The sequence below is a fragment of the Gambusia affinis genome, linkage group LG13 (genome assembly GCF_019740435.1).
Source record: "Gambusia affinis linkage group LG13, SWU_Gaff_1.0, whole genome shotgun sequence".
Taxonomy (NCBI): domain Eukaryota; kingdom Metazoa; phylum Chordata; class Actinopteri; order Cyprinodontiformes; family Poeciliidae; genus Gambusia; species Gambusia affinis.
This window is the reverse complement of record NC_057880.1, coordinates 17,274,211-17,300,636: the sequence shown is the minus strand read 5'-3', so window position 1 is coordinate 17,300,636 and position 26,426 is coordinate 17,274,211. Positions and strand designations below refer to the sequence as shown.

Here is a 26,426-nt window from a genome sequence, read left to right as displayed (position 1 = left end):
AATTATACTTTCCATCCTCGCCAAAAACTTACAATTTTCAAGCTGTAAGTTTGAAATATTAACAAATATTAGAAAAGTCATAGGTCTGTTACAACTGTAAAATATAATAAACGACTTTAATTAAATGTGATAGTCATAGAGAAAAATTGGTTATAGGTACTATAAAACCTGTTGGTGAACATGTTAAGAGTTTGAAAGTACAAAATATAGAGGAAAAATATTAGCATTTAGTAGGTGGCCTGGTCACTAAGCATGTCATTTGGCAAATCCCACTGGATTTTTAAATGAGAAACTAGGAGTCGATTTGAATAGTTGCAAATGACAATTTCCAGCTCTTACAAACCAATAGCACTTATTCCCAGCTGTTGGTTCTCTTTGAGTTTTCCAATGAGGCCATGATAAATGTGCTTGAACGTCTCAGCTGTCTTAAGTGTTAGTAGCTCTGCATCACAGTTCAATTAAGCTTCACCTTGCAAATAATAATAATTTTGTAACTTAGTAATACTTCATGCATCACAGTTTGAGAACTACAGCTGTAGACTAACCATTGTTACTTTACATTAGTTTATTGTGAATAGAAATAAGTACTTCTAAAGTCAAGGAGAATAAAGAAAATATTCAATCCGGGTTTGGCTTGTTGTAGGACATCAAGAAAATTTCACAAGTGCTCTTTTTGTTACAAACAGTTTATTATTATCCGAGAAAGTCTAAAAAAAGAAAAATCACTGCAGTTTTGGCACTACACTATTTGTGAGGTACTAAATGTTTTGATGTTTTAACTGGTTTCAAGTCAGAGGGAAAAAAAGAAAAACTGACACTAACCAAAGTAACTTGACGTAATTTCAAATTTTCAGAAAATGTTAAATATATCTGAGGGAAAGGGTCCTTTCATGGACAGGCAAATTTGGCTTTTTTCTCTTGCACTGAGACTGTTGACACAGTGATCACACAATGGTTGGGTCCTCACAGCAAACGCATCACACAGAACAGCAGCGGGCAGATTGCTCTCTCCCTTAAAATGAAAATAGGCAAACATATCAGTTGTCTACATACGTTTAAATGAAAACTATGGAAAAAAATAAAATAAAACTCAGCATTTCAAAAAAAAGTCAATAAATAGACAAGTTTGTGCATATTTTCTATACCATGATATATACACATACATGATGCATATACTCATATATAGATTAAACAATCACACAAACATTGTGTGTTGGAAATTCAAGAGACCACCGAATCATAGTTAAATCTCTGCGGCTTGCAGCAAACACATCACAGCCAGAACATAGTAAAGACGATCTCCTGCACTGGACATTGTGTTGGCTCAGAGTGGATACTTGGGATATAATCCTGAGAAATGTTGTGTCTTACAAGCAGATGTCATCAAGCATCCTGTGAACACACGCGCACACATGCCTGTGTACATGCAGGATTCACAAGCCAGAAAGGAAAAAACAAAATCTGTACAGTAATGTTACAAACTGCAGGTCATTCCTCCCTGTCACGATTGATCCTTAAATATTAAGTATAGAAGAAATGTAGAGATGCTAGATACATAAATACACAATATTTTTCGTCATTCTGAGAGCTGCGATGCACTTTCCATGTGCTGGTCGCTTTTCTTCTTCCGGGCTCCACGTAAATGTTTGTGAATCCTTCAGGAACGAGGGGCTCCCCTCCAGTGCAGGCTGGTGTTTGTGTAGTCTGGGATCGTACTAAAACATACAGAAGCACAAACAACTGTAAGAAAAGCTTAAGTAGCTGACTACTGTATTGATAATCTAAAGCTGTTTCATTTTGCTCTATGTAGTAATGAAAAGCTTTTTTCAATTTCCGTGCAAGCACTTTGAGCAATTAATATTTAAACAAATCTTCAAAATTAAAGTGCTTCACCAGGTTTCAGGCATAATAACAGGGGGAGACCAGCAGGTCGGTGAGGACCAACAACTGATCATCTGTGAACTGCTGCTTGTGTTGCTGCCAGTTGTCATGATGAGTCCGTCTGAAGTTTGACAGAGTTTTCTTCACAGTCATCTGAAAAATACAAAAAAACAATAGTTCTGGTTATTTTTGTTGGTGGTCAATGGGGTGACTATCAAGAAAAAAAAAAAGAAAAAGAGACATACTTCAATGGGTTGGGTGTCATTAAGGTGGGCACTCAGATCCATCAACAGCTGGGGCATCCAAGTTGGAACATCATAAGGGCTGGAGAGAATACAAGCGCTCAAACCCAGAACGCCCGCATGGCGGCGCACAAGGTCTGCAAAGACGCACCGAAATGGATCGTACAGTAAGTCTCAGGAATTTCAAGGGAAAAAATCCAACCAACTATTCTGATGAATTGTGTACCAGCAGAGGGGATGGTGTCCACAACAAGGCTGAGCTCCCTTTTCTTCTTCTTGGGCAAACGTGTCTTGCAGAGAGCCTCAAAATGTGCCTGCATGGGGGCATCCATGGACAGGAAGTTGCACTGAAGGAAGCCACTCAGAGTGGTGGCAGCCATTTCTCGCACCTAGAATAGGGAGGAAGGATCATGAAGTTTTTATAAATTGCTTCACTGAAAAGTAGCAGCAAATACAATGTTCATGTCTTGGGACCAAATACAAAGAACGCCTTTGTTTCCTAGCATTCACCAATAACATGCAACATTTGTGCCATACAAATGGTTGGCAATATATAATGGGAAAAAAAAGGTTATTTCAGCAATTACTTTCAAAAAGTAAAACCTGTATATAGATTATTTTACACTAAGTGTTACATTTCATACATTTATTTCTGTTAATATTGATGATTATGGGTTAATATTGATGATCATGGGTTAAAGCAAATGAAAATAAAAAATTCTGTTTCTATGGATATTTTAATATTAGGCAATGAATATGAACATTAACACAGAAATGTTATGATTTCCTCATCCATGAGAAAGACTGTTGTCATTAAAGTCCAGCTGACAGTGGACAGTGATTGTGGAAGAAGCCCAATAGTCAGATTGCTGTATCTAAACATAATGAGAAGCTAAGTGGAAGGAGAAAAAGTGTGGTGGAAAAAAAAAGCACATCCACAAAGGATGAGTGTTGGTTTTAATGGATTGTGAAGTAAAGCCCATTTAGGAGTTTGGGGGACATATTTAAAAGGAAGCAGCCAACAAACACAGACTTAACCACTATGTTGTCTTTTTTCATGTTGTTTGCTTGCATTGATCGACAGTATTTTGTCAATGCCAAAGACAATGCAGGCGTCTACAGAAAAATGTAGAGAAATTTCTGCTTTCCTCTACTAAGAAGCTGCTTTATTAGGTAATATTCTAATTTTCTCAAAAAATGCAAGCAATAATCATCATAACTATTGAATAATTGAATTGAGTAATGAATCTACAAGTTTCAAAGTTTGAATGAAATCACTAAAATAACACCTTTCAATGATGCTTTAATTTCTTAAAATGCTGGAGAAAAACAAATTGAAGATTCCTAATGTATTTTCAAAATTATACAATAACTTAAATGCTGTCAAACAAATAAAATTCTGCTTCTTTAAATTTCCCTGTTGAAAACCACTGCTACTTAAAACACAAATAAAGTAAAAAAGGCTGCAAAACAGCAAAAAAACAAACAAAAAACAAACAGCAAACAATTTGATGAAAAATGGTTTGTGCCCAGTGGCTAGAGGTGGCCACCAGTTTGGCAACTGGAGCAAACCAGTGAGTGAAGGTACTCCTCTGTCATTTAGGCCAAGTGAACCGTTGTACATTGTGCAGTAAAAATTCTCAAACAAACGCAGAAATAAAAGATCAATGTGTTCTTAACGGTGTTGTTGTGAGGTGACATTTTTAGGTAATTTATTATCAAAAGCATCATAAATAGCTCAGGTCCATAAGTGAGGCGCAGGTTAGTTTATAAGGTCAAATAAAATGGTTAGTTTCAACCCCTGCCCACTCACACGCAGACACACTTTCTTTGTCTCTGTTCCTTTTCCTCTCCCTCTTGTCCTCCATCAAATTGTGAACAATATCTCCATAGCAACAGATTACTGCAGCCACTGGTTTCCATAGAAACAGAAAGAAGACTGGGGAGGGGGGAGTAAAGAACCGGGAGCAGAATGCTGAATCACTACAGTAAAGCTGAAAGACACGGCAAGTGTCTGCTAGCATAAACAAACATGCACCGGCCAAAAGCTTTGTGATTGTTCTTATAATCACAACATATGTTTGGTGACAGGATGAATGACTTTTATCTTTATAATTGATGACAGTTTTTATTTGATTTTTTTTTTTTTACCTCAAGCTGCTCATCCTCCAGGAGTTCTATCACCAGGACCCGCACGTCTTTCACTGCTTTCTGGTCACTCATGAATGTGAACAGGTTGTAAAAAACCATGATCTGGAGGTAAGTGAGCACCGTGTAGCGGGCGTGCCAAGAGCTGCTACCAGCAATCTGGAACAAAACAACAGACTATGTTAATAAGATAATTCGAGCCTTTGTTTCACAAGAGGAACAATGGATGTACTGGATTGCTGCCCAGTTAAGATCAGGTTCTTTGCAGTCGAGGAACTACAAGATGCACTTCATCACCTGCTTGTATCACAATATTAATTTTTGCAAGAAAGAGCTGGCAAAACCCAAAATGAATCTTCAAGACATACTTTAGTCTCACTTTTTAATTTTGTATGTTTTAAAATGGTTGTAGTTCTTTAAAAAAAGAAGCTAAAAAAAGGCCTAGATAGATTGTTGAGGATGTGTGAAGTGAGAATCTGTTAAGAAATACAAGTGATTGATATATTACCCACAGCAGATAACTCTGGGCATTTTCATTAGACATTAAACCAAATTATTTAGCCCTCAAGGTTAGTGTGAGAGGAATCAAGATCAAAGTGAACTTCTGGTAAATCTAAGCAGTAGGCTGGTTATTAACATCATTTGTGGGTGAAAGGGAAATATGATCAATGATCTTCTTGTGTAAAACATACTTAGAAAAGAATGTCAGATTAACTGTCTTCAAATAAAATAAAAAAAAACAACTTTTGTTTGTTTGTAAAAAAACAAAACTTTGGACAAGAAGCACTGCAGGTTTGTTTTGCAGTTTCACATAGGAAGATCACTGGTGATCCACCACCTCCTACCTCCATTATGTAAATGATTGCCAGCTTCTTTATGATTAACAGCTCAACGCTCATATGATAATCTGAAGGTTAATTAATTAGTGCTACGACTCAGCATTTGATAGATTGGAGATATTTTAAATTAGCAGAAGTCTGATTTGTCTGGAATTCAATTAATGAACACTCATCTACAGCGTTTATGATATTAAATGTCTGTAACATTTTAGCAAGGCCTAAATGGAGAAAAATCCTGAACAATTTCTTTAAACGTGCAAGACGTGGAGTAACAGTTTTAGCTTCCAGATGACTCGCCTCTTTTAGGACACTGAGAACCAAGGGGATTTGATCTGTGTAGAGGAGGCCCTGAGACATCAGAGATAGGCAGGTCTTTGCATCCCTCTTCAGTTCGTCATAGCTGTCATCGTTTTCAACTGGAGCAATCTGGGATACAGAACAGAGACCATTTATTCTGTGGTGCACATATTCGTGAGAATAAAACCTGGATGATGCTAAAAGGTCAAAGGTGTAAATAAGGTTGTATTCTACCTTGAAGAGGAGAGGAAGCAGCTGTAGTTGTTCTGGGACGGCCGTGGTAAAAGAGCGTCCAGCACTTGCAATTAACCACTTGAGTACTGTAGAAATGTAAAATTAAAACTGAGATAATGTCCAACTGTTCTGAATGTTGGTTGGAGTTTATCATAACTAAATACATTTTCTGTTGCTGTAAGGTCCTAAATGTTTTGCATCTTTCGGTGAGAGCGAACAGTTTATGTGACGAATAAACTCACCTGTTTTTAGTAACTTTATTGCTTGTGTTCGTTCGTCCTGCTCCTCCACCTCATTCTCCTCAATCACATGGTTCTGAATTTCCTCGTCTCCCTCGGTCAGAGGTTTGAGCTTCAACAGGATCCGCTTCGTGAAGTCTGAGATGCGCGGTGAGGAGGTTGGCTGAGTGAAAGGCAAGTTGACATCAATCATGAAGATGTATGTGAGGACGCTGGAAAGACAACAAAGTAGAAATGTAATGAGATTAACATGTGAATATATGAAATGCTATTTTTACTATGAGTTGATAGAAGCAAAAACGCAAAAAAGAAAATCACCCACCTCCCGATACGTTCCCGTACATTCTTGTACACTTGTGTGAGTTTGGGCTCCAGATATTGAAGCAATCTGTGCAAAAGTTCAGGAACACGCCACTCCTGCTGGGCAAGTCCACCCTGCAGCACGTAGAGACGACTGGAGACACAGGAGAACTCTCACAGTTTGTTTGGCTCAGCAACATCAGAGAGAGAAACAGCATTACTGCTTGGTGAATGTAATAAAATGTTATTCATTTATTCAAGCAGGAAATTTAGTCACAAGCAATTTAGTACAGGAAAACAGAAGTGGAGAAACTAGAATTCGGTTTTTGAAATATTAAACAAAATGAAAACAAAAATGTAGATTCCTACAAGACAACATACATTTCAATACAATGATAAACCTCCCAGTTAAAATATCAAATATCAGAAGCTAAGGAGGAGATTTTATCTTTATTATGTGCATATAGTTTATGGTTCACACAGCATCATTTAAAAGATGTTTCAAAACAAGAAATACAAGATGATGCCTGGGAAGGAATGGGACTTAGAAAAAAGCCTTATGATATGCAGATTGTGTAAAACTGAAGTATTTTAAAACACCACAAACAAGAACTTGAGGAACAGCTGATTATACCACAGCAAGCGATGTCAAAGCGAATGACAAAGGTTCATAAAATAACAAATCTGCAGCTACTTTAGGAAATATTTGTAACTTTTCAACTATGTTTTTTAAGAAACTCAAAATGAAAATCTTTACAGTAGCCCAATTTGTAAATCAAAGGAGCACAGAATAGTGTCTCCAAATTGATCCAAGAGAGAGAATTGTGCAACAGAAACATGGACTCTCCACCTCCTGAAATGCATCTTTTCCTGCTTCAATGTCTGCAGTTTTCTGTGTTCCTTACTCCAACACCAACTTATTTTTAGCTTTGCTGTTCCTAAAACTACACACCACTATTCTTTATGTCTACCTGCCATCTGTCTGAGCATTTCAGCTAAACAGCTCCCCTTTAGCAGTATTAAGCCTCTCTAATTATTTTCTATTCAGCAGCTCTCTATTGGTGCGGGGAGAGGCTCATGTCACATGACATCCTGCAGCACCGCACAGCTGATGTCTTTGTACTCACCAGGCATCGACAAAAGAGCCCCCCTCTCCATTGACAGGAGATTCCATGAGCATCTCGAACAGCCGATGAAGCTTGCGTGGGTCTCTGCTCTCCTGTCAGAGCCAAAAAAACAGTCAACTTAAGCAACTCAAGTTGAACATAAGAGAAAGCGTTACAGGATCATTTGAGCAAAAAGGCCTTACACAGGCTGTGGCGATGCAGGTACCCCAATCTGCATAGGTTTCTATAGTGATGTTTGACAACGCAGTACGAAGCAAAGGACACAGCAGCTCCCAAAGGCTCTCAACCTGCCGACAGAACACATTTGCATTGTTATAGAAATGAAACGAAAACACACCACAGAGCAAGAGTCACTGACCTTTACAACCATAAAAGCCATTTTTAGCTTCAGTCTAATGAAACTAAATCTCTCCAAACAAAATAGCTCCTTTTTGTTCCTGTTGTAGGAAATTTGTTCAGATTTTTAAATTATGAGTACACCAATTTTATTTTTGGTTTAGTAAATTAAAACAACGAGACATTAAATTTTTATGCAAACTAGGTAAAAGACAAAAACAAATCAAAAAAACAGATTTGCAAATGTCTGACGAAAAGAAATGCTTCCTTAAAAAAATCCTGGCACTTTTACTGTCCATCTTTGTAGAAATTTTATGAATATAATGCATAAAAACAGAGGAAAAAAACACCTAAGGCTAGCATTTTTATATTACTTTCATCCATTATAAAATTGTTCAGTCCTTTAGCATTTTTGACCAAAGTTTTAAGGATAACAGTGGAAGGTCTAAAGAGCCACATGCAAGTTGCAGACCCCTCTTGCAGAGAGTCAAGAACAGGAAAACAAACATGGGAATTTATAAATATACCTTTGAAAAGCTCCAGTGTTTACAGCCTCGTATCAGTCCAGAGATGATCTCAGCAACGCAGCGCTGCTTGCTCTCATGCGAATCTGACACCAGCCTTTCCATATGCGGCTGCAGCACGGGCAGAAAGGCATCTCCAAAGTTTCTGAACAATCCCTGGAAGATCAAGAGACAGAGGAAAAATTTGTGTTTGTGTTTTCGGCTTTGCTTTCCAACCCAGCTGTTTGCTTCGGGTCTCACCTTGAACAAGCAGAACCTGCGAGGGCTGAACTTGTCTTTGCCTTTTCGATCCTCCAGAGAGAGAAACTCAATAAACTGGTTGATAAACACTGGGTCGGTGAAATGGTCAAAGATGATCAGCTCCCGCTGGAGAGAAGAGCATAAACTTTTAGTAATGACAATAACGTGACCTGTAGATGTTGTTTTAGTGCACAAACCTCAGTCATTTCTTCTCTGCTCAGATTCTGTGTGGGCTGCTCCTCTACAGGTGCATAGATCAGCATTTTTCTAAAGATCAAATATGATTCAAAATAGTGAATATGAATGGTTTGATTGAAAAAGAGCCAGGAATTTTAAAAAATGACAGAGTTGAACAGAACAGAGAAATATTGTCATTAAATCAGGAACCTTGGCCAGCAGTAGTAACCCCAATGCGTCTTTTCCACAAACACACATTGCTCCCACTCTTCCTGTTTGCGTGGCAGGTTGCTGCTGTTATACTGGAGCCACTGGTTGTCTGGACGGTCTCCTGCTGCAATCCTACCAAACTCCACCGTCTCACCTAGCAAAAAAAATGCTGATTTTTAAATTGACTGAACAAAGTCAAGATTTAAAACAATATGCAAAAGGAAACTAGACAAGAATACACTTACAGTACTTGGACATCTCTTTTGGGCTGACTGGGACTTTCTTATGAGGTCTCTTTATTTGTTTCATGATTCCAGCCACAGCTGATATTGCCACCTAATGGAGAATAATAAAATATTTCAAACAATGCTTTATAAGATGGCACTACATACAGTTTCTACATGACTTCTCAGTGTGTGCCCCACCTTGCGGACGTAGAGGGAATCGTGGTTGAGACTTTTCACGAAGAATGTGACAGCAGCAGGAGGAAGCTGGTGGTCGTCTCGCAGCAGCAACGACAGAAAACCGATTGAAATGTGCTCAAACTTCCAGGGCCTACAGCAATAAAGAGCCGAGTGTTATTGGCAGCAATAATGTAATATGAAGAAATTTATTCAAAATAGATTAGAACAACCTACAGGTTTCTGTTGCTGAGACAATCTATCAAATCTCCAATGAGATCTTTGTACTTTCTGCAAAAAAATGATAGAGTTAGTTTCCCATTGATATGAGGAAAATGAATCCTTAACTGTGTAAAACAACTTCTTTAGCTGCTGAAAAGGAAATTTTATTTTTTCTTAAACAGAGGCATATTGGCTGTTCTAACTGATACTTTTCAAATTTGGAGGAAGACTAGTAGAGACCTGGAATCTGTTGGTCTTTCAAGTTTCATCCTCTTTCTATTAAGAACAATTTTAAAGTTGAAAATATTGGAAGTCTTATGAATATCTCTGTATTAATGTAAGGTTAAACATTCTCTAGGGAATACGCTGAATTTGGTACTAAATCAGTATTTCCAACAGGAAGGTTGGAAACAACCACTGTTAAAAAATCTGATTAAAGTTAGAATAGACAGGTCTAAGATTTACACAAAAAATGGCTGGTGCAAGTCTAGTTTAGATTATATATCTCAACAAGCTGTGGGTGTTGAGGGTTATTGAACCGTTGGGAGCGAAACTTACTCAACAGCCTCAGAGTTTTTGAGCTTCTGTCGTTTCAGACCCTCCTCTGATTCCTCCTCAGACGGCACAGATTCATTAGGGAACGGACTTCCTGTTGTCATTAGCAGTTTTGCCACAGCACAGCACTCCTCTGGGATCTAAAGGGACCAAAAAGATCATGTCAGAGATAGTCTGTTTATATTAGCACAATTCTAACAACCTAAAGAAAGGAGTGATATGCTGCACAAAGCACAGTCCAAAGCACTCGACCACAGACACCTTTATGATTCTCAAATGCCCTCCAGACTTTACGATGTTACAGCCTTTGCTTAAACAGGAAGATCTTTTAAGTTTTGCGATGCACTAGGGCTGATTGATAATCCCAATAATATGGCTGAGAATTGCAATTTCAATATTTATATCATTAACCCACATTTTTCAGACTCTTTTCTTTCTTTACAATTACATAATGTCCTCAGTGAGCTTAGCATTTTAGCCACCGAAAATATAGATCAAATGCCTTCATTAAGGGGAGTTGGAGCTCATCCATCTGGTCAAATGCATTGTCTATATGGAGACTATAAATGCATGACACCTGAGATACACTGTGCTACCAAATGTTGAATCCAAAAAGTAATTAGCATTCCCTGACATCACAATGAAGACTATGATTCAGTATATTGTGCAGTTCTACCATCCACTTACAGATAAATTCCAGGGATAAAAAAATACATATATAAATCATGATGAATGATAAAACTATCACGTCAACATGTTTCAGATTTCAAAGGTTATCAAATGGTATGTCTCAAAAATGCCTGAAAATGTCAATATTTTCAGCATGACTCGCCAGTAGCAAAACCAATTCTTTTGAGATGAATAAATACATTCAGAAAAAGCAGAACCAGACCGCACTGACGTCCGAATTCCTTGGTGTGGCATGCTGGTTTTAACCCAGTGCAGGAACTCACAGAGAAGTCGATGCCGATGGTCTCGTACTGCCGATGGATTTTATCAGCAAGGTCATCAAAAAGTCGTACGATGGAAGGTTTCTCAAGAGACATGGCTGAGCTGAGGCCAGAACGTACAATCCCAGGCCAAGTGAGAGCAATGCACTCCCAGTCGTGTAGATTAGCCAGACACACTCCACTATGATTTCCAAGCAGACAGTACAAAGCCCCCTGGAACATATAGAGTTATAACATAGATTATTATTCTCTAAAAATACCATGGTAAACAATTTGCTTGGGAGCTTCTGTGCTACAGAGAGGATGGCCATACTTTGAACTGCTGCTGAGTGACACGGCTGTTGTCTGGGTTGAGAAACTCGAGGACATGTGGGATCAGGTCCCTGCAGCAGAAATTGTAGGTCCCCAGTGCCGTGAACAACACACTTTGAGCTCTGCTGCGAATCTGGAAAGCATTGAAAGTTCTAATTTAGTGTAATAAAATGGGAATTTATTTCCTAAAAAAGGACCATTAAATTAAATTAAACGTAATACTTTGTAAAAGAAGAAAAAAAGAAAACCCTGCAAAACTCACCTGGCTGTATGTGCTTGTGGAGAGCCTCAGCAAGTCTTTCATCAGCTCCTGGTGAGTGGTTCTATACTGGCATCCCTCCACTGTCAGTTTCCTCAGCTAAAAGAACAACCATTTAAAGTTGCATGCAAAAACACATTAATAAGCTGCTGATAACTATTTGAATTTAAAAGTAGTTTAAGTAAAAAAATGCTTAATGGTGCTAGAAAGTGTCACCTATAAAATGATATGTTAATGACTGATTCATATTGCATTGTGGTGTGTGTTTTTGTCACTGCTTCTGTTGCTGTTTTCACTGTGTCATGAAAAGTCAAAAACCACATAGAAATCTTCTTTTAGTAGGAGACATTTTATTTTTCTGCTTTCAGACAGCGAGTCAGAATTCAGACAGGAAACGTTTGTGAAAAGCCTCAAGGATGATATTCTGCTTTGATAAAATCTAGACACTTTTCTAAAGTTTTGAATTTTCTGATTGAAAACTCCCATTAAATTAAGTTGGAAGAAAACGCATACCGAATCATTCTGACTACTTTAAATGTATTGTCACGAGTCAGAGACTTTTGCAAATGATAGAGCAATGTGAATATAAGTTTGGTGTTCTCTAATAAAACAAAATCGAGACCTGGAAAAGTAGCAAAATCTAACACCAACAACCCAACTTCTCTGACATCATTCCATTTACAGAAGTAACATTTCCCTGTGGGACTTACCTCATGTTGGAGCATGACTCTGTCAATGAGCAGAGCTCTGATGTGCTGCTTTTTACCATGAAGCTGCAGATACAACAACATGTTAGACTCACCAGCCAGTGTCCATAACTCTAACTCTAACGTCTCTGATGCTATAACTGTGTTGTTAAGACCTCCTCTAAATTAGAAGTGTTACATGGAACAAACAAGCAAAACCTAGACACTTACTCTGTTTTCCATAGATTTTTTCACAAGATTGAAGCTTTTCCAGCGTGAGTCAAATTCATGTTTGTGAGAACCTTTGAAGTGTAGGAGATCACTGATGATCTGAAAAGAAAATCAGAAACGTTCTAAGTTACTACAGCAGTCATGTACAACATAAAAACAAGTTCTTGAAAAACAAATGCAATTTAAGATGGCAAATAATGGCTCACTTTATGTGAAACAAAATACACCCAAGACATTTTTTCATGTGCGGAAAAAATAAACTAAATAAAGTTTACAAGCTTAAAAAACTCAAATCTATTTTACTTCCTGCCCACCTTGATGATGGAGAAGAGAGACTTTGTGTCATCCTCAGAGTGCTCCAAAATATAATCTGCAAATAGAGCAAAAATAAATAAATAGATGAATAAATCCCCCATAAATGTCATGACTGAAAAAAAATACAGCAGTAGCTGTAGTAAAATAGCAGATTGGTGAATACTAACGCAGGAGTTCTTTCATGACGTTACAAATTGCATCTCTGTAGTTCTCTCTGGACTTATCTACAGATACAGAGAATTGACAGGTTAAGAATAAACTCAAATTTCTGTTGGGAAATCTATCCTTTAATTTTTGTGAGATGGTGATTTACCATAATCCATTCCCGTGTAAAGGGTAGTCTCATCCAGATTCACCAGGCTGTGAACTCTGAGGAAAAAATAGAGGATTGTTAACTGCATGTTTTCCACAGATTACGGAAAAAAAAAAAAAATTCCTTAAGAGTAAAGTTTATTATGAATAAATGTGTAATAATGTACTTAGATATACAAATATGATCGCTCACAGGTTAGGAATTGGCTCTCCTTTCAGTGGCGCCATCAGACTTCCTGCTCCCAGGAGACAGTGCTGAACAATAGTGAGGCTTTGCAGCACGTCGTCTCTGGAAAACACAAGACCATCAACACTTCTGATGACAAAAATAAAAATGAGGGAAACAACACTGAGCTTTTCTCACCTGCTCATTTCCTGTTCTCCTTTTGAAAATCTCTGCAGGCGCTGGAGTTCAGGCTGAAGAAGCAGGTCCAGCAGATAGAAAGCCAATGAGATTTCTTCAACACTCGGGACGTGCCACCGGATATCCAGGTTCCACAAATCTCCAGGCCGACCCCAGTCCTACAAGCAAACAAAAGAGATAAAAATGAAACACAAAAAGCAAGACATCTAATTTGTCAATTAAAGAAAGGATTTTAAGAGACTTAAAGGGTAAAAAAGCAAAGTTTTTTGTTTTTCAAACAGAAAGTACAATTTAAATGCATCTATTCCTTTTTGAATTACTACTTATAATCAAACTTTACCATCAGATGGAATAATTGTTAGGAGCAACACATTTTGAAGCTGAAAAAACTTCTTTATATTTCAGCTTAAACAAATTTGATAAAGCTAATGACATTTAGAGTTAACATTTAGCACTACACAAAGATACCTTGATGGGAAGGTAGTCACAGACTGGCTGGTGGAAGCCTCCAGGCACGCTACAGTACTCTGTGGGGTATATGAGGGCAGTGGAGCGCAGGATGTGGTGCAACAGGTTGCAGGCTAGTATGTAGCCCTGTTTACACTTGAGGTGAAGGGTCAACTGCAAAATCTGGACCAGGTCAGAGCGATAGGGGATGAGCTTGTCACCGTCCACGCGAGTTACCTGAAGTTTGTTTGGGGAAAAAAACAACAGAAAAATCATTGTTGCAGCAGAAGATTTTAAGTAATGAGGAAATATGACATTTAGTGAGTTAATTTACCTCAGACAGCAGCTGCAGATTCCATAGAAACTCCTTATCAAGCTCTTCCTCGTTCAGCACTTCCTCATCTGTTTATAAAAATAAGTTAATCAACAAGGAGCTAACAGGGAAATAATGAGTAGTATATCTGCAAACTCTTTACGCCTTCTGTGTGTTTTATGGACTTACTGACAGCAATCTGGTTTATGGCATTGCAGCAGTGTGGAACAAACACTTTGAGCGACTCTGCAGGGTGACACTGAAAAGTTCAGAAGTTTTTGATGAGGTTTAAGCAGAAGAGAAGGTGCTTTTGGACGACAAGGAGGGAATGAATTAGTAAGACTTACCTTGGCAGCAGCTCGACAAATGTCGGCCACCATTCTTCCAGCTACGCGTGTCTCAAAGATGTTGGTGGTGGCAAAATTAAAAACCTTTTCCAAAGCCACCTGGAAATGAAAAGATGACAAATGTATCCTACAGTCATAATTAGAATAAGCACAAATTAGTTAATTAAAAAACATATATATCTATAAAATTTGGCCAGTTTTGTTAAAATGACATCAAATTTCAGACTATCTTTTATTCTTTAATTGTTTCTTGTTATTATAGTTGAGTTGAAGAATTTTGAAGCATATATTAAGTTATACACTACATTTCCAAGATCTGTAAAAGGACAGGGACATTAAAGTTAAGTACACAATTTAATATCTTAGCATTATTAGACATGTGTAATTTATTTATTATCTTAAAAATGGTAAGATAGATATCAAAGACAGTTCTGAAAAACTCTTTCCTAAAGCTCTAGATGCAACTTTAGATTAAAAATATAACAATGGCAACATGAAGCGTTGAGATTTAAAATAAATAAATACAAAATAAATTTTAAAAAATAGACACTGTTAGAATAGCATGTAATATTGTCATGCAACATTAAATATTTGTATAAAATATAAAACAGAACAGAGGTCAAGTAACACTTGGGAAGGGAGCCAACATGAGAAAAATTACACCTGGAGGCTGAGTTTTAATCAATACATGTTTACAAAGATAAAATGTTAAAATATGTAACCTTTCCGAAATGCTACTGAAATACTTATGGGCCATGTCATTTGGAGGCACATGGCAGTGGACTCTACCTCAAACCAGAATCCAGAAAACTTGCCTTGAAAATGTCCAAGGAGCACTGCGTGAGGATGGTGCTAAAGGTTGAGGACAGTCCAAGCTCTACTAGACTCTCCAAATGAGTCATTTTCTCAGTTTCTGTTTCCTCTCGGGTTTGTTCCAGAGTGCTGCTGTCTATCAGGGCAAAGCATCTGTATGAAAAGAAAAACAAATTGAGCAAACTGACTGGCATGTTTTACCCGTTCTTAACAAAGCAGAGATACAAACTGTCTCTGAATTCTGCAGTAAATGCAACATCCAACTACTCTTGTCATCTAGAGATGAGAAAGGCTCAAGCAGTCATCTTATAGTCATCCTTTCTGAAACAAAGGCTGATGTATTTGGTTCTAAAATGCAGACTATTTTTTTAAATGCTTTACCTGTCCATGAACTGAAGCACAAAGTCCTCAAACTCAGCAGAGGCAGAGCACATCTCCCTTTCCACCTAACAGGTCACACAAACCATGTCAAGTTTTTGCAACCATCGGAGAGCATCACTGATTTACTTATGATTTACTGGTGCAAAGTTGTGATAATTTACCTCAGTCAAATCAGTTCTTTCATGTAGGGCAGACGAACAATCCACCAAAGGCACAAGAGTCACAAATGTAGCAATGAATTGGAATGTGATCTGAAGAAAAATGGTAGACGTTTTGGTCAGTTGTATGCATTTTACCCCCAAGCTCCCAAAAAAGAAAACTAGAAAAGTAAAGCAAGAAAGCAGAAAGAAGATAAATGAGCCATGGAACGCACCATGCACTTGCTGAAGTCATTGGGGTCCACACCGGGCAGTGCTCTCATGAGCAGGGGCAGCATGTGAGTGGGTCCCTCAGGAAAGCGTTGCCCACCTGACACTAGGCTACGTGCTACACCAATCATGCAGCTCAGAGTGGCTGTCAGCTGGTGGGGCTCAGTCAAAGTCTCCAGAGCAGGATATGTTCTACAGAGAAAAGAAAAAAAAAATCAGTCATTTGTTTATATTTTAATCTGTGGCTCATTTTACACCAGGACAATTCAAATGCACAGCACAAACTCACTTCTCAAGCACAGGGGGGATGACTAACTCAGGGCGCATCAGAGCTAGGTTCTGCAGGGCCTGGGCTGCGTCCAGACTGCCCGTCTTGCTGAACATGGCCAGCAGAACTGGCTGCATCATGCTCTGTACAAACTCTGTGATATCCTCCTCGGTGAGCTTGTGAGTGTCTGGGATCGGGGTCAGCCACGAGGGCTTTCTGTAGCGCTCCCGGTGAAGCCTCCGAACCACGCTGGCCGGGAGACGCTGAAGCAGCTTCATGAGCTTCATCTGGACGCGAGGACAAAAAGGACAGAAAGACAAATACATGACAAAGGGGAGACAGAGGCAGACAACAGGCCTTTGTTTGCACATGAAAAGGTGTAGGGTGTCACATGGAGTATCTAGAGACACAGATGACATACAAACAAAAACAAATATACTGTGAACAGTTTTATCTTGTTCCTTATGTCTTTGGTGCAAACTAAAATGGCAGCATTTTAGTAAAAAAAAAAAAAAAGAGTTTCAAAAGGGACATCCAGAAATTGAGCCTGTATGTTTCTCTTGCTTAGTTTTAACCCTTTGTTTACATATAACATCAAAAGCTAGAGTTAGGTAGCGGAAAATTTCACACACCAAAGCAACAGCCTCAAATAGACAGAACTCATTGCCTTGGCAAAGAATAAAGGTTTGTGTACGAAAGCACATTGCAGTCTGTGCAGCTTCATATCTAGTGCAAGGGATCCTCAAAACAGAAAGGCATGTGGCCGCGCTGCCAGTGACCTTTAATAACTCTGCTGCCGTCTCTCCCACGTGTCCTGCTCTTATTTATGAGCGATGTAAACCTAGACGGTAAACAGGCCCGAAAAGCCTTCCATGAGTACAATGTGCCCCGTCATTATTCCATGATGCAGGAAGTTAAAACAAATTTCAGAAATAATTTACTTAAAGAGTAAAAAGACACAAATTTCACTCCTTTGGTTTGTAAATTACTGGTTAGCTAGTAACTGGCATTCTCAAAAACGGTGATTCCCAAAATTATATCCAGTGCCTTGGGATTTTATGTGATTGATGACTGTTAAGTGAAAGGAAATTGATACGAGTTTTAAAAATGATTAGACAAATAAAAATTGGAAAAATGTGGAATGCATTTGAATGCAGACCAATTAAATATGATAGCCGTAAATATAATTTATAATTCTCAGAATAAATCCAGGAGTTCAGTGAAAGACTCAGAGTTTGTTAAACATTAGTGAACAAACAGTATCACGAAAACCAAGGAGCACAGCAGACATGTCAGGTACTGAGTTTTAAACAATAACCCACGCTTTAACAATGGCACCGAGCACTGACTCACTTAACACTGTTCAATCCATCATCCAAAAATGGAGACAGTATTGTGCAGACGCAAACCTACCCAAACATGGAGGTCAAAGTAATTCGACAAACTGGGGCAGAAAACCATTAATCACAGAAGCAGCTAAAAGACTCAAGGTAACTGAGGAAGGACTGTTGGTAGAACAACTTCTACTTGTTTAATCAATAAATCCTGTTTGTTTGGAAGAGTAGCAAGAATCAAGTAATTGCTGTTCTGTGTCACAAGCAATGTAGGGGACACAGCAAACATGTTGTCAAATTCAAATTTTTTGACTTGAAAAGTCCAAAAAGTTGGGGGTGTAATATATGGTGGGGGCAGCATCATGATGTGTGGGAATGGTTCAGTCAAAGTCCAGAGCTAGATCAAATTGTAAAATTAGAGCAACATCCAATCAAATTGAACTTAAGGAATTTTTGCAAAAGGTAAAAATTAGTGACACAGAAGTGCATTCATGCAGTTTGGAGTGTTGATCAATCATATAAAATCCCAATAAAATACTTTGATGTCTTTTGTTGTAAAATATCAAAATACTGTGAAAGTTCAATTATAGTTTTTCCGATGCACAAATTACGGCTGTTTTTGTTCTCGAGACGTTTTCAGTTTTACAGCCTTTGACGAGAAATACACTGTGACTCACCAACCAGCGGCCATGGTTTGATGGGTGGAAGAAGGAGGTGATGCTGTTGAAAAGGCCACTGAGCTGTGCTTGAGTCTGTCTGCTGGGTCCTCCCTGAAATTGCCACAGCAAAAATCAATTAAAAACAGTGTGGAATAAAAACAGGAATATTAGCATGATGAATTGGCTTGTGATCTAACCAGGAGGGATGAAACCCAAAGCACCACATGGCTGATATCGTAGGCATTTGTGACGTATCGCGGAACCATCATCTGACTTGTCCCAACAGGAAGATTTAAGCTCCTCAAAATTCTTGTGAAAATCTAAAACAGTTGGGTGGAAACAACTTTAACCTTCTTGGTACATTACTTTGATTTAGACTAGTTCATTGCGAAACAGATCAAAAGCACATGATATAACTGCACTGAATAGGTCAGGGATATTAATGTTCATCTGTTGCACAAACTGCTGTTATTCAGAGGAAGCAAACATGATGCAAGTCACTCTCCATCTCAGTTGAGTTGTAAATTCCAGAGGGAAACTCGATAGTTTGTTTCTAGGACAAACAGCAAATGCAATGGCACGCAAATCACATAAACAGATGTGAGCACACAACAGATTTACCAAAACAAGACCTCGGTACGCTAACGGGTAGATAAAGAAAGTGGTAAAGAAATGTAGCAAACCTTGGGAATGTAAGGGTCCCAGTCAATGTAGCCGATGTTGTCATTGGCCAAGCGAGCAAACAGATTGACCAGGTGCTGTAAATGTACAGACTGTGTTACAAAAACAACCTAGAAGCTTCCTACTGCACATCAGGAGCATTTTAAAACTGTGAATCTACTCACAATTTCCCAGCTTGGGAGATTTTGCACCGACACCCATAAGTTAATCAGCTCATCGAACCACAACCTGTGAAAACAAGCAAATATTAATATGAGATAATTGAATGCTTATGAATACAAAGTACACACTTTATAGAATAAAACATAATAAAGTATATTTATGACTTACTAGAACCTTTAATAATTTAGGGTTACTATCCAAGATGCTTCCCTGGTATTACTAAGATTAAATGAATCATAAATAAATAATGCAACTTCAAAACTATCATGCAGTAATATAACATTTTTTGAATGTGAAAAAAGATTTGGTCAAGCCAAAAAATGTATTAAATTTTAGTCTGTTTGTTTATGAAAACAACAAACTGGGCCTTGGATCTTTTTATGGCTCTCATCTCAATGGCTTAAAATTGGATATGGCGTTTTCACATAAACACTTATTCCTTTATCCTTGCCAGGCTGAAGCAGCTATCATGACGTCTGAATCAGCAGCCTTTGTAAATGGCTGACATAACTGACCAAGAACAGCAAGCATGTCACTATATTCATTCACTCACTTTTTTTTTATTTAACCGATTCAAAATATATTAACAGTCTTTTTGAACTAAGATAAACAAAATTCAGACACAAACAATATCTCCATTATCTCATTTATAAGTAGGAGGGGGTGAGATGTTTCTTACTTAAACCCCTTATCATGCAGCATAGGAGGCAGAGTTGTGGGTAAGAAAAGCTCAAAGTAGCTGATTGCTCTCTGCATGGTGACATCGAAGGGACAAAGGAGAGGCCTCCACTCCTCCAGCATCTCCTGTGTAGCACTCTCTGAGAAGTACCTGAAGAAATAAAGAAATCAAAATCAGAATTATTTTTGTTACAATCTAACAATTAAAAATAGGCAGGGAAAAGAAGGCGTAATTCAAAATGATATGAATGAGGTATTGAGTAAAGATTGTGCTCTTTTAAACAAGAATACAAAGAGATCCTAAATATTAAACAGAAAGAAGGCAAGTGTTATGAATCAACTGACCCCCAGAGCCAGCAGAAAGTAGCATGGAAAGAAATCACTTTCAACATTTTGCTACACTTCCACCAAAACAGTTTTGAGACTGTTATCTCAAAGATTAAACACAACATGATTCATAATGATAGCTGTAATATTTATTCAAACCAATAGCTTAATATTTCTGGTAAAGTACCTCTAGCAGCAAAATCTCTGACAAAATCTCCTCTCTAGAGGTTTAGAGAAATTTTTTTTAATTTCTTTCTTGACTTCTACTTTAATGTGCAGACAGCTGAGACCTTACAAGAGTGTTCCACTCAAAATCATGTTCAATCAAGTGAAATCGCCACAATTCAATTTATAGGAATCACATGTAACTGACCTCAACTATCATGAATACTTACATGGATATTAGATTTAAGTATTTAGATTATTTTTTATTACAACAATGTTTTGACAGTTTCTTCACTTGGTCTTTCCCAACATAAAAGTGTGAATACTTTCTGGTGACACTGAATCACCAACAAGGCCATAGTATTGCAGGTTCCCTGTATGTTTCTGGTCACATTATGTCTGCATGAAAAATGAAGCATATGTGGTTGAACAATACGGCAATTTCTAGCAGTTCAGTATGGGACTATAGGGTATTCCATGGTAAAATTTTTTAACATTACCAAGTGTTTAAATTCAGTGATCTTCTTCACTTAACATTAAATTTAGGCTCTTTCCCCGACTAACTACTGATCCCAAGAGTCTGACCAGCACACAACAAAAAGACTCTGTCTTCTCGCAGTAACAGGAACTCTAACTGAAGACAGAATTAGGTGAGGTAATAGGCTTATCTTCCTCCGGTAATGCAAACTAAGGTACGAGTCCCACAGCTTGCCTAAGATACCTGCATGGACACAGCTCTGGACTTGCTGTTGACAACACAAGAAACCAAGTTCGAGACTAATTCCATAAGACTCCATTTAGCAACATAACACAGTTTGTTGAAATTACCTCATCAACCTTTAAATTCACCCCTTAACCAACCCATACAAAAAACCTGTAAGATGATAAAGATATTTGAAATGGACTTACGGTCTGCAGTTTTTCACCAGTGTTTTTAACACGCTTTCCACTGAGCTAAAATGAAAGAAAACAAAACAGATGTTATTAACTTCTCACTGTAGCACTGCTGTTAGTAAAGCTTCTTTCACCACACAAATGTAATTCAAATTTTATTACATGCACAAAAATCCCCCCAATAAATTAAATCACATCTAATCAAGATTTTGAAAGAATAATATAGAATAAACTAATTAAACATAATTAATGCAATTAAAGACATACAGAAGATGATGTTCAACCATCACACAACTTATGCCATTTTATAGCCTATTGCTAACAAGACATGTGTTTCATAGGGTGACTTGAATATGAATGTGTGTGCAGTAGTATTAAAATGCCTACATTAAAGAACAGAAATAATGCAAATTCAACGTTTGGAACTACTCAACCACTTACGTACGGATTCTGAACTAAACAATGTGACAAGTGTTTGATTCAAATTACCTCACTTTCTGACATATACTGTGTCCCAAGGTCATTCGAGTAATATAGATAATAACCTGGGCAACTAAGCAAATCCAGAACATGTTTAGTAAAGCAGGAATAGCAAAATTCACTGCAAGCTAGCAGAGCGTATGTGACCTGACAGAACACACACAATCATTATGTGTTCACATGGCAAGGTTATGTTATCTCTAGATGCACCAATCAATAACTCAGAGATGGGGATCAGTCAATGTTCCTACGACTGACTGAAATTAGGTATAAAATAATAAAAAACAAGGCGACCTGTCCAGGGTGTACCCTGCCTCTCGCCCGCAACTTTAGCTGGAGATAGGCACCAGCACTCATTTTCTAGATTCAAAACTATTTCATGCAGCACATTTCTTGTCTTAGGAGATTAATGCTTTAAGACATATAAAGCAAACCAGAAAAACTATCAAAATGGAAATTAGCAGATCTTTACTCATCATTAAAGTTCCATAATGTGCCATAAACTGCATTGTATTCCATATTTTGTTGCATTACATCATTGTAGTCTTTTTAAAACCTAAAGAGACTTTAGAGAAAATCCTAGAAAAAAGTTCCTAAAATTCTCTAAAAGACTATTCAAGAGGACAGATAAAAATAAAACATGTTAGCTGCAGTGCGACAGTCTCCAATATGAGTGAAATGTTAACATTGATGAATGTTTTTATCTTTATAATAAACTGCAAATATGGTGCCTTGGGTTTTATTTTTGCATGCAGCATCTACATAGCAACATCCAGCAATTTGTAAAGTAAAATTTCAAAATAACACACAAAGAAGTATTGTTCTTACCACCTCTGAACCAGTTTTAACATTACGTGTTTAGCAGAAGAACGAGGGGATGGAGAACTGGATGTAAAAGAAGACAAAGGCATAAAGAACAATTGGAGCACATGACAGGGAGCAAATTGCTCAAAACAGAGAGAGATGAGAGTAATCTGTTTTTTTTTTTTTTGTAGATTAGTGTAATTTAGTTTTTTTGGAAGGTGTAAACAAGCAATCAGCTAAAGCACTTAGCTTCTTCAGTAGTTTATCAAAATCATACAATGTTCCCATAGCACCATAAAAGAGCACCTCGCACTGCTTGCCACAGAGCCCATCTAAAGAATATTTCATAAAATGATTCAAAACTGATGCTTCTCAAAAAACAATGTGAAATCCAGGCTTCATAGTAAAAACTGATCATTGTACAAGGCTTAGGAAGGAATCTCTGGGAAAACATAATCCAGTTGCTGCCATTCATTTGACCCAATTAAGGAAAACAATTGCTCTTTATTCAAATGGCTAAATAATGAATCTGGGTATGAAAAGATTTGTTTATGAAAGTTCTAATCTTAAAATATAAGCATATTTATCAATGCATTAAGTAGCTAAAAAAAGATTACAGCTCAATTTAAAAAATAAATTATAGAACTGAAAGAAGTTGCTAAGAAAAAAAGATTACAGTGAGATTTTAATGAGACTGGTTACCTAATGCAGAATCAAAGTCTAAAAATAAAAACGGTACCTTGTAATTTTTTGCTACTTTGACAGATGGCAAAACATCTTTAAAATCCAATCTTACCTATTTTTTAAAGAACTTTTTAATGACAACTAACTAATCACTGAACTGATGCATACTTAGGAAACCAGTTAAGTCCCAGATGTTCTGTCTTTGAGAACAGAATCCGGTCGTGCAGCTCATACAACGGTCTCCACGGCAGCTCAAGGTCCTCCCTGGACAGCAGCTCTTTTTTTCTGTCAGATCAATGAAACATTTATAACAATATCAGGTGATACATATAATGGTTCAAAATTTGGACATAGATTTCAGCATGTATCATCTTTGTTGTGCTAACAGCTCTTATTGTGATTACATTGTAATTACGATGAAAATCATAGAAGAAAATATATTCAAAATTATATTCACTATGAAATCAAAAGGAGAGAAGAACATGCGCATTTGTCTAAAAACAGATGGCACCAATTTAGTGCTGGGAAATAAACCAATTTGGACAATTCACTGAAAATGAAAAACTCAACAATAATTATAAAGGTAGGTCGTAAAATTCAATAAGACAGACAGCATATATGACCTAACAGGAACTATGCAAGGCCACGATTTAGATACCTTCCTCAAATGGAGAAAAGATTGCAAATAGCACAATAGACTTAACTTGCATTGTATTTTGATTTAATAAAACATATTTGCACTTTTAAACAGTTAATGTTCCATAAACATATTGCTTGTTGAGAAAGTTTCATTGTGATTTTGTCCAGATCTCCTGGCTCTGTGTCCATTCTTACTTGAGAAGGTTGATAAGTAGGCGAGCGAGGCCTTGCATCATGCTGATCTCCAGCTCGGGGATCGTCACTAGCTCGTACAGCAACTTGATGAACAGCACATGGTCTTCTTTGCTGAATTTCCGTCCATAAAGTCTCATGTACCTTTAGACAAAAGACAAATTAGAAATAATTACTTTAACTTTTAACAGATTGTTAGACAACTCAAGCGTGACATCCAAATTAAAATTGTGTGCAAATTTTAAAAATCCACTCAAAAAAATAAGATTTTAATAACTAACAAATGACTATGCCACTATATAAAATAATCAACTAAACAGAAAACCAAATGAGAGCTCAGTAAAAAAAATAAAATAAATCAATCTGATGTAAAACTCTGGTTTTTGTGAGCTGCAGTATAAACTGCTAAAGTGATCAGGGATTTCTCCAACTGTGTATAGCATAGAGTAACACATCACTGCCCTTCCCCAACCTGTTGCTGCACACTGCTGGTCAGCTGGCTATCGAAGGGCTATTATACTTTTCCCTCGCTTACAAGAAAGAAAAAAATCTGTCCCCATCAAAGTAACCCCAAAATGTGGAAAATAGAAGACTGTCACACATTACTCCTCTAAAGGTAAAGCTGTTTAATAATGGCAGGTGACAAGAACTGACCAGCATGCCAACAACAGCAGTGAAAAAATGTTGTAAGTCCCAACTGAATATACTTGTGTTACTTTCTAGAGAGTGTAACAACAAATAAAAGTGTAATACACTCGACAGTAAGCACATAAAAGCAATGAAAAACAATGCTTACCAAAGACATTTTTGAATTTGTTTATTCAAATTTAAACATTTGAATAATAATAATAAATAAATAATAAATAAATGTAAAATATTAATGTTTCAATCTAGTTTAGTTGAAACATCAATGCACTGAAAATCTTTGGTATATTTAAGTTTAGGTTATTGTGCCATGAAAATTTATACTGGCTTATACCTGTTTACATGCTATATTTTCTGATAAAATTTGGATTCCTTGCCTAAAAGATGAAAATGCAAAAGTTAGAAATGTATGAATATTTAGCAAATATTTGCTTTGATGTAATTGACTGGTAAACTATTAACATATCATAAAAGGAAAAGCGAGTTTAAGAGTCAAAAGATGTTGTCTTCCCACCATGATGACGCTGCAAATTGAAAGCTTTGTTTATTTTGGATGGAACCATGTGGGGAAGTTTCAAATGAAGCCTACAAGTCAACATTCAGTTGGGTGAGAGGTCATCCTTATGGGTGATTCAAAAAGTAATGACCCGAAGAATAAATGATCTAAAAGTACAGCGAAAGCCACAATGACCTAGTACCTCTAGACTGGGTCATGTAGAGTGTGTAACAGTCCCAACCCTGATTATGAAACCGGTAAGTATCCTAATCAGACGCATAGAACAAATTTTCTTTATTGGGAATTCAGCGCTGAGTGACATTTTAGAAGTCATAAAAGAACGCCATGCTACAAAGTGACTACTTCTAAAGTTGTATAGCAAAATAAACAATTTGAAGTCGATCAAAGATCAGAATTAGTGTAAACGTTACATCTATCAAACAACCACATGCATGCTGCAAACTATTTATTTGTCAGTTATAAGACTACCGGCATCCCTAGATGTCATTAAAGAAAACATAGTTAAGAGAAAAAACACGACTGTAATATTTGTGCGATACTTACGTTGAAAGTTTTCTTGTCCAAAATAACACACCGGGCCATATTTCTCTTAGCTGTACAGCTCGGCCCAAGTTCCCCTTTATTCTGCTCAAAATCTCACTGGATTCATCATCTAGTCTGTCCGCGTACGGTAAAAGTTTGTTGTATACGATGTCTTTTTGAGGAACAAAACCTAATGTGTCTGACTGTGCCTTCTTCATTTTAGAACTTCCAACCGGCTAGCTTCGTTATGCTAGCAATTTCTCTTCCCTTCGGTCAGTTTTTCGGAGCACGTTGGTTTGCTACCCGGTTAAATAATGTCTATCGGCTCCCCAGTAGCTACTTTACCGGCTGAAAAGTGAGGTTGTTGTTGCCCGTACAGTACCAAGTTAGGAGATTCACAAGTTGATGACACGCTAGCTTGTCATGTATCATAAGTTAAACCAGCTCCCTTGAAAAACACAACACTACCGGCGTCATTTTAAAAAAGATATAAATGTTACTGAAAACACAACGTTAAGAAAAATAAAACGCCCCGTCACCGGGTTTTCTCCCGTTCAAGCAACGTAATACCAAAACCCTGTTACCAAGCTAACCGTCTAGCTAAAGTTAGCTCTGTACTACAAAAGCACTGTCATATCCCAAGGTCTGTCAACGTCAACTGATTCATCCAACTACCGCAAAGCTCACTGCAGACGAAAGCTCGCT

At 37.4% G+C, this 26,426-nt stretch overlaps 1 protein-coding gene across 2 annotated transcripts; it reads right to left on the bottom strand.

Annotated features, from left to right (window-relative positions):
- Positions 1 to 668: 668 nt before the first annotated feature.
- psme4a (proteasome activator subunit 4a) lies at positions 669 to 26,426 on the bottom strand. 2 transcript variants are annotated; one of them, XM_044136554.1, is made up of 48 exons: positions 25,743 to 26,426; positions 24,041 to 24,181; positions 23,375 to 23,491; positions 22,547 to 22,603; positions 21,254 to 21,298; positions 19,854 to 20,003; positions 19,177 to 19,240; positions 19,015 to 19,089; positions 18,529 to 18,651; positions 18,350 to 18,442; positions 16,360 to 16,625; positions 16,076 to 16,262; positions 15,864 to 15,953; positions 15,703 to 15,767; positions 15,324 to 15,474; positions 14,509 to 14,607; positions 14,351 to 14,420; positions 14,183 to 14,250; positions 13,870 to 14,085; positions 13,402 to 13,559; positions 13,231 to 13,326; positions 13,039 to 13,094; positions 12,893 to 12,949; positions 12,725 to 12,780; positions 12,411 to 12,509; positions 12,204 to 12,266; positions 11,497 to 11,592; positions 11,236 to 11,367; positions 10,926 to 11,135; positions 9,976 to 10,112; positions 9,433 to 9,486; positions 9,220 to 9,349; positions 9,040 to 9,130; positions 8,795 to 8,948; positions 8,605 to 8,674; positions 8,408 to 8,533; positions 8,171 to 8,323; positions 7,490 to 7,594; positions 7,308 to 7,399; positions 6,203 to 6,334; positions 5,884 to 6,092; positions 5,642 to 5,727; positions 5,408 to 5,536; positions 4,275 to 4,430; positions 2,350 to 2,512; positions 2,127 to 2,260; positions 1,894 to 2,034; positions 669 to 1,715 (listed from the first exon to the last, which is right to left on the bottom strand). In XM_044136554.1, the coding sequence occupies exons 1-47, from the start codon at positions 25,937 to 25,939 to the stop codon at positions 1,900 to 1,902; spliced, it is 5,553 nt and encodes a 1,850-aa protein (XP_043992489.1). In that variant the 5' UTR covers positions 25,940 to 26,426; the 3' UTR covers positions 669 to 1,715; positions 1,894 to 1,899. The 2 variants fall into 2 exon arrangements, with proteins under 2 accessions (XP_043992489.1, XP_043992490.1); XM_044136555.1 differs by lacking the exon at positions 22,547 to 22,603.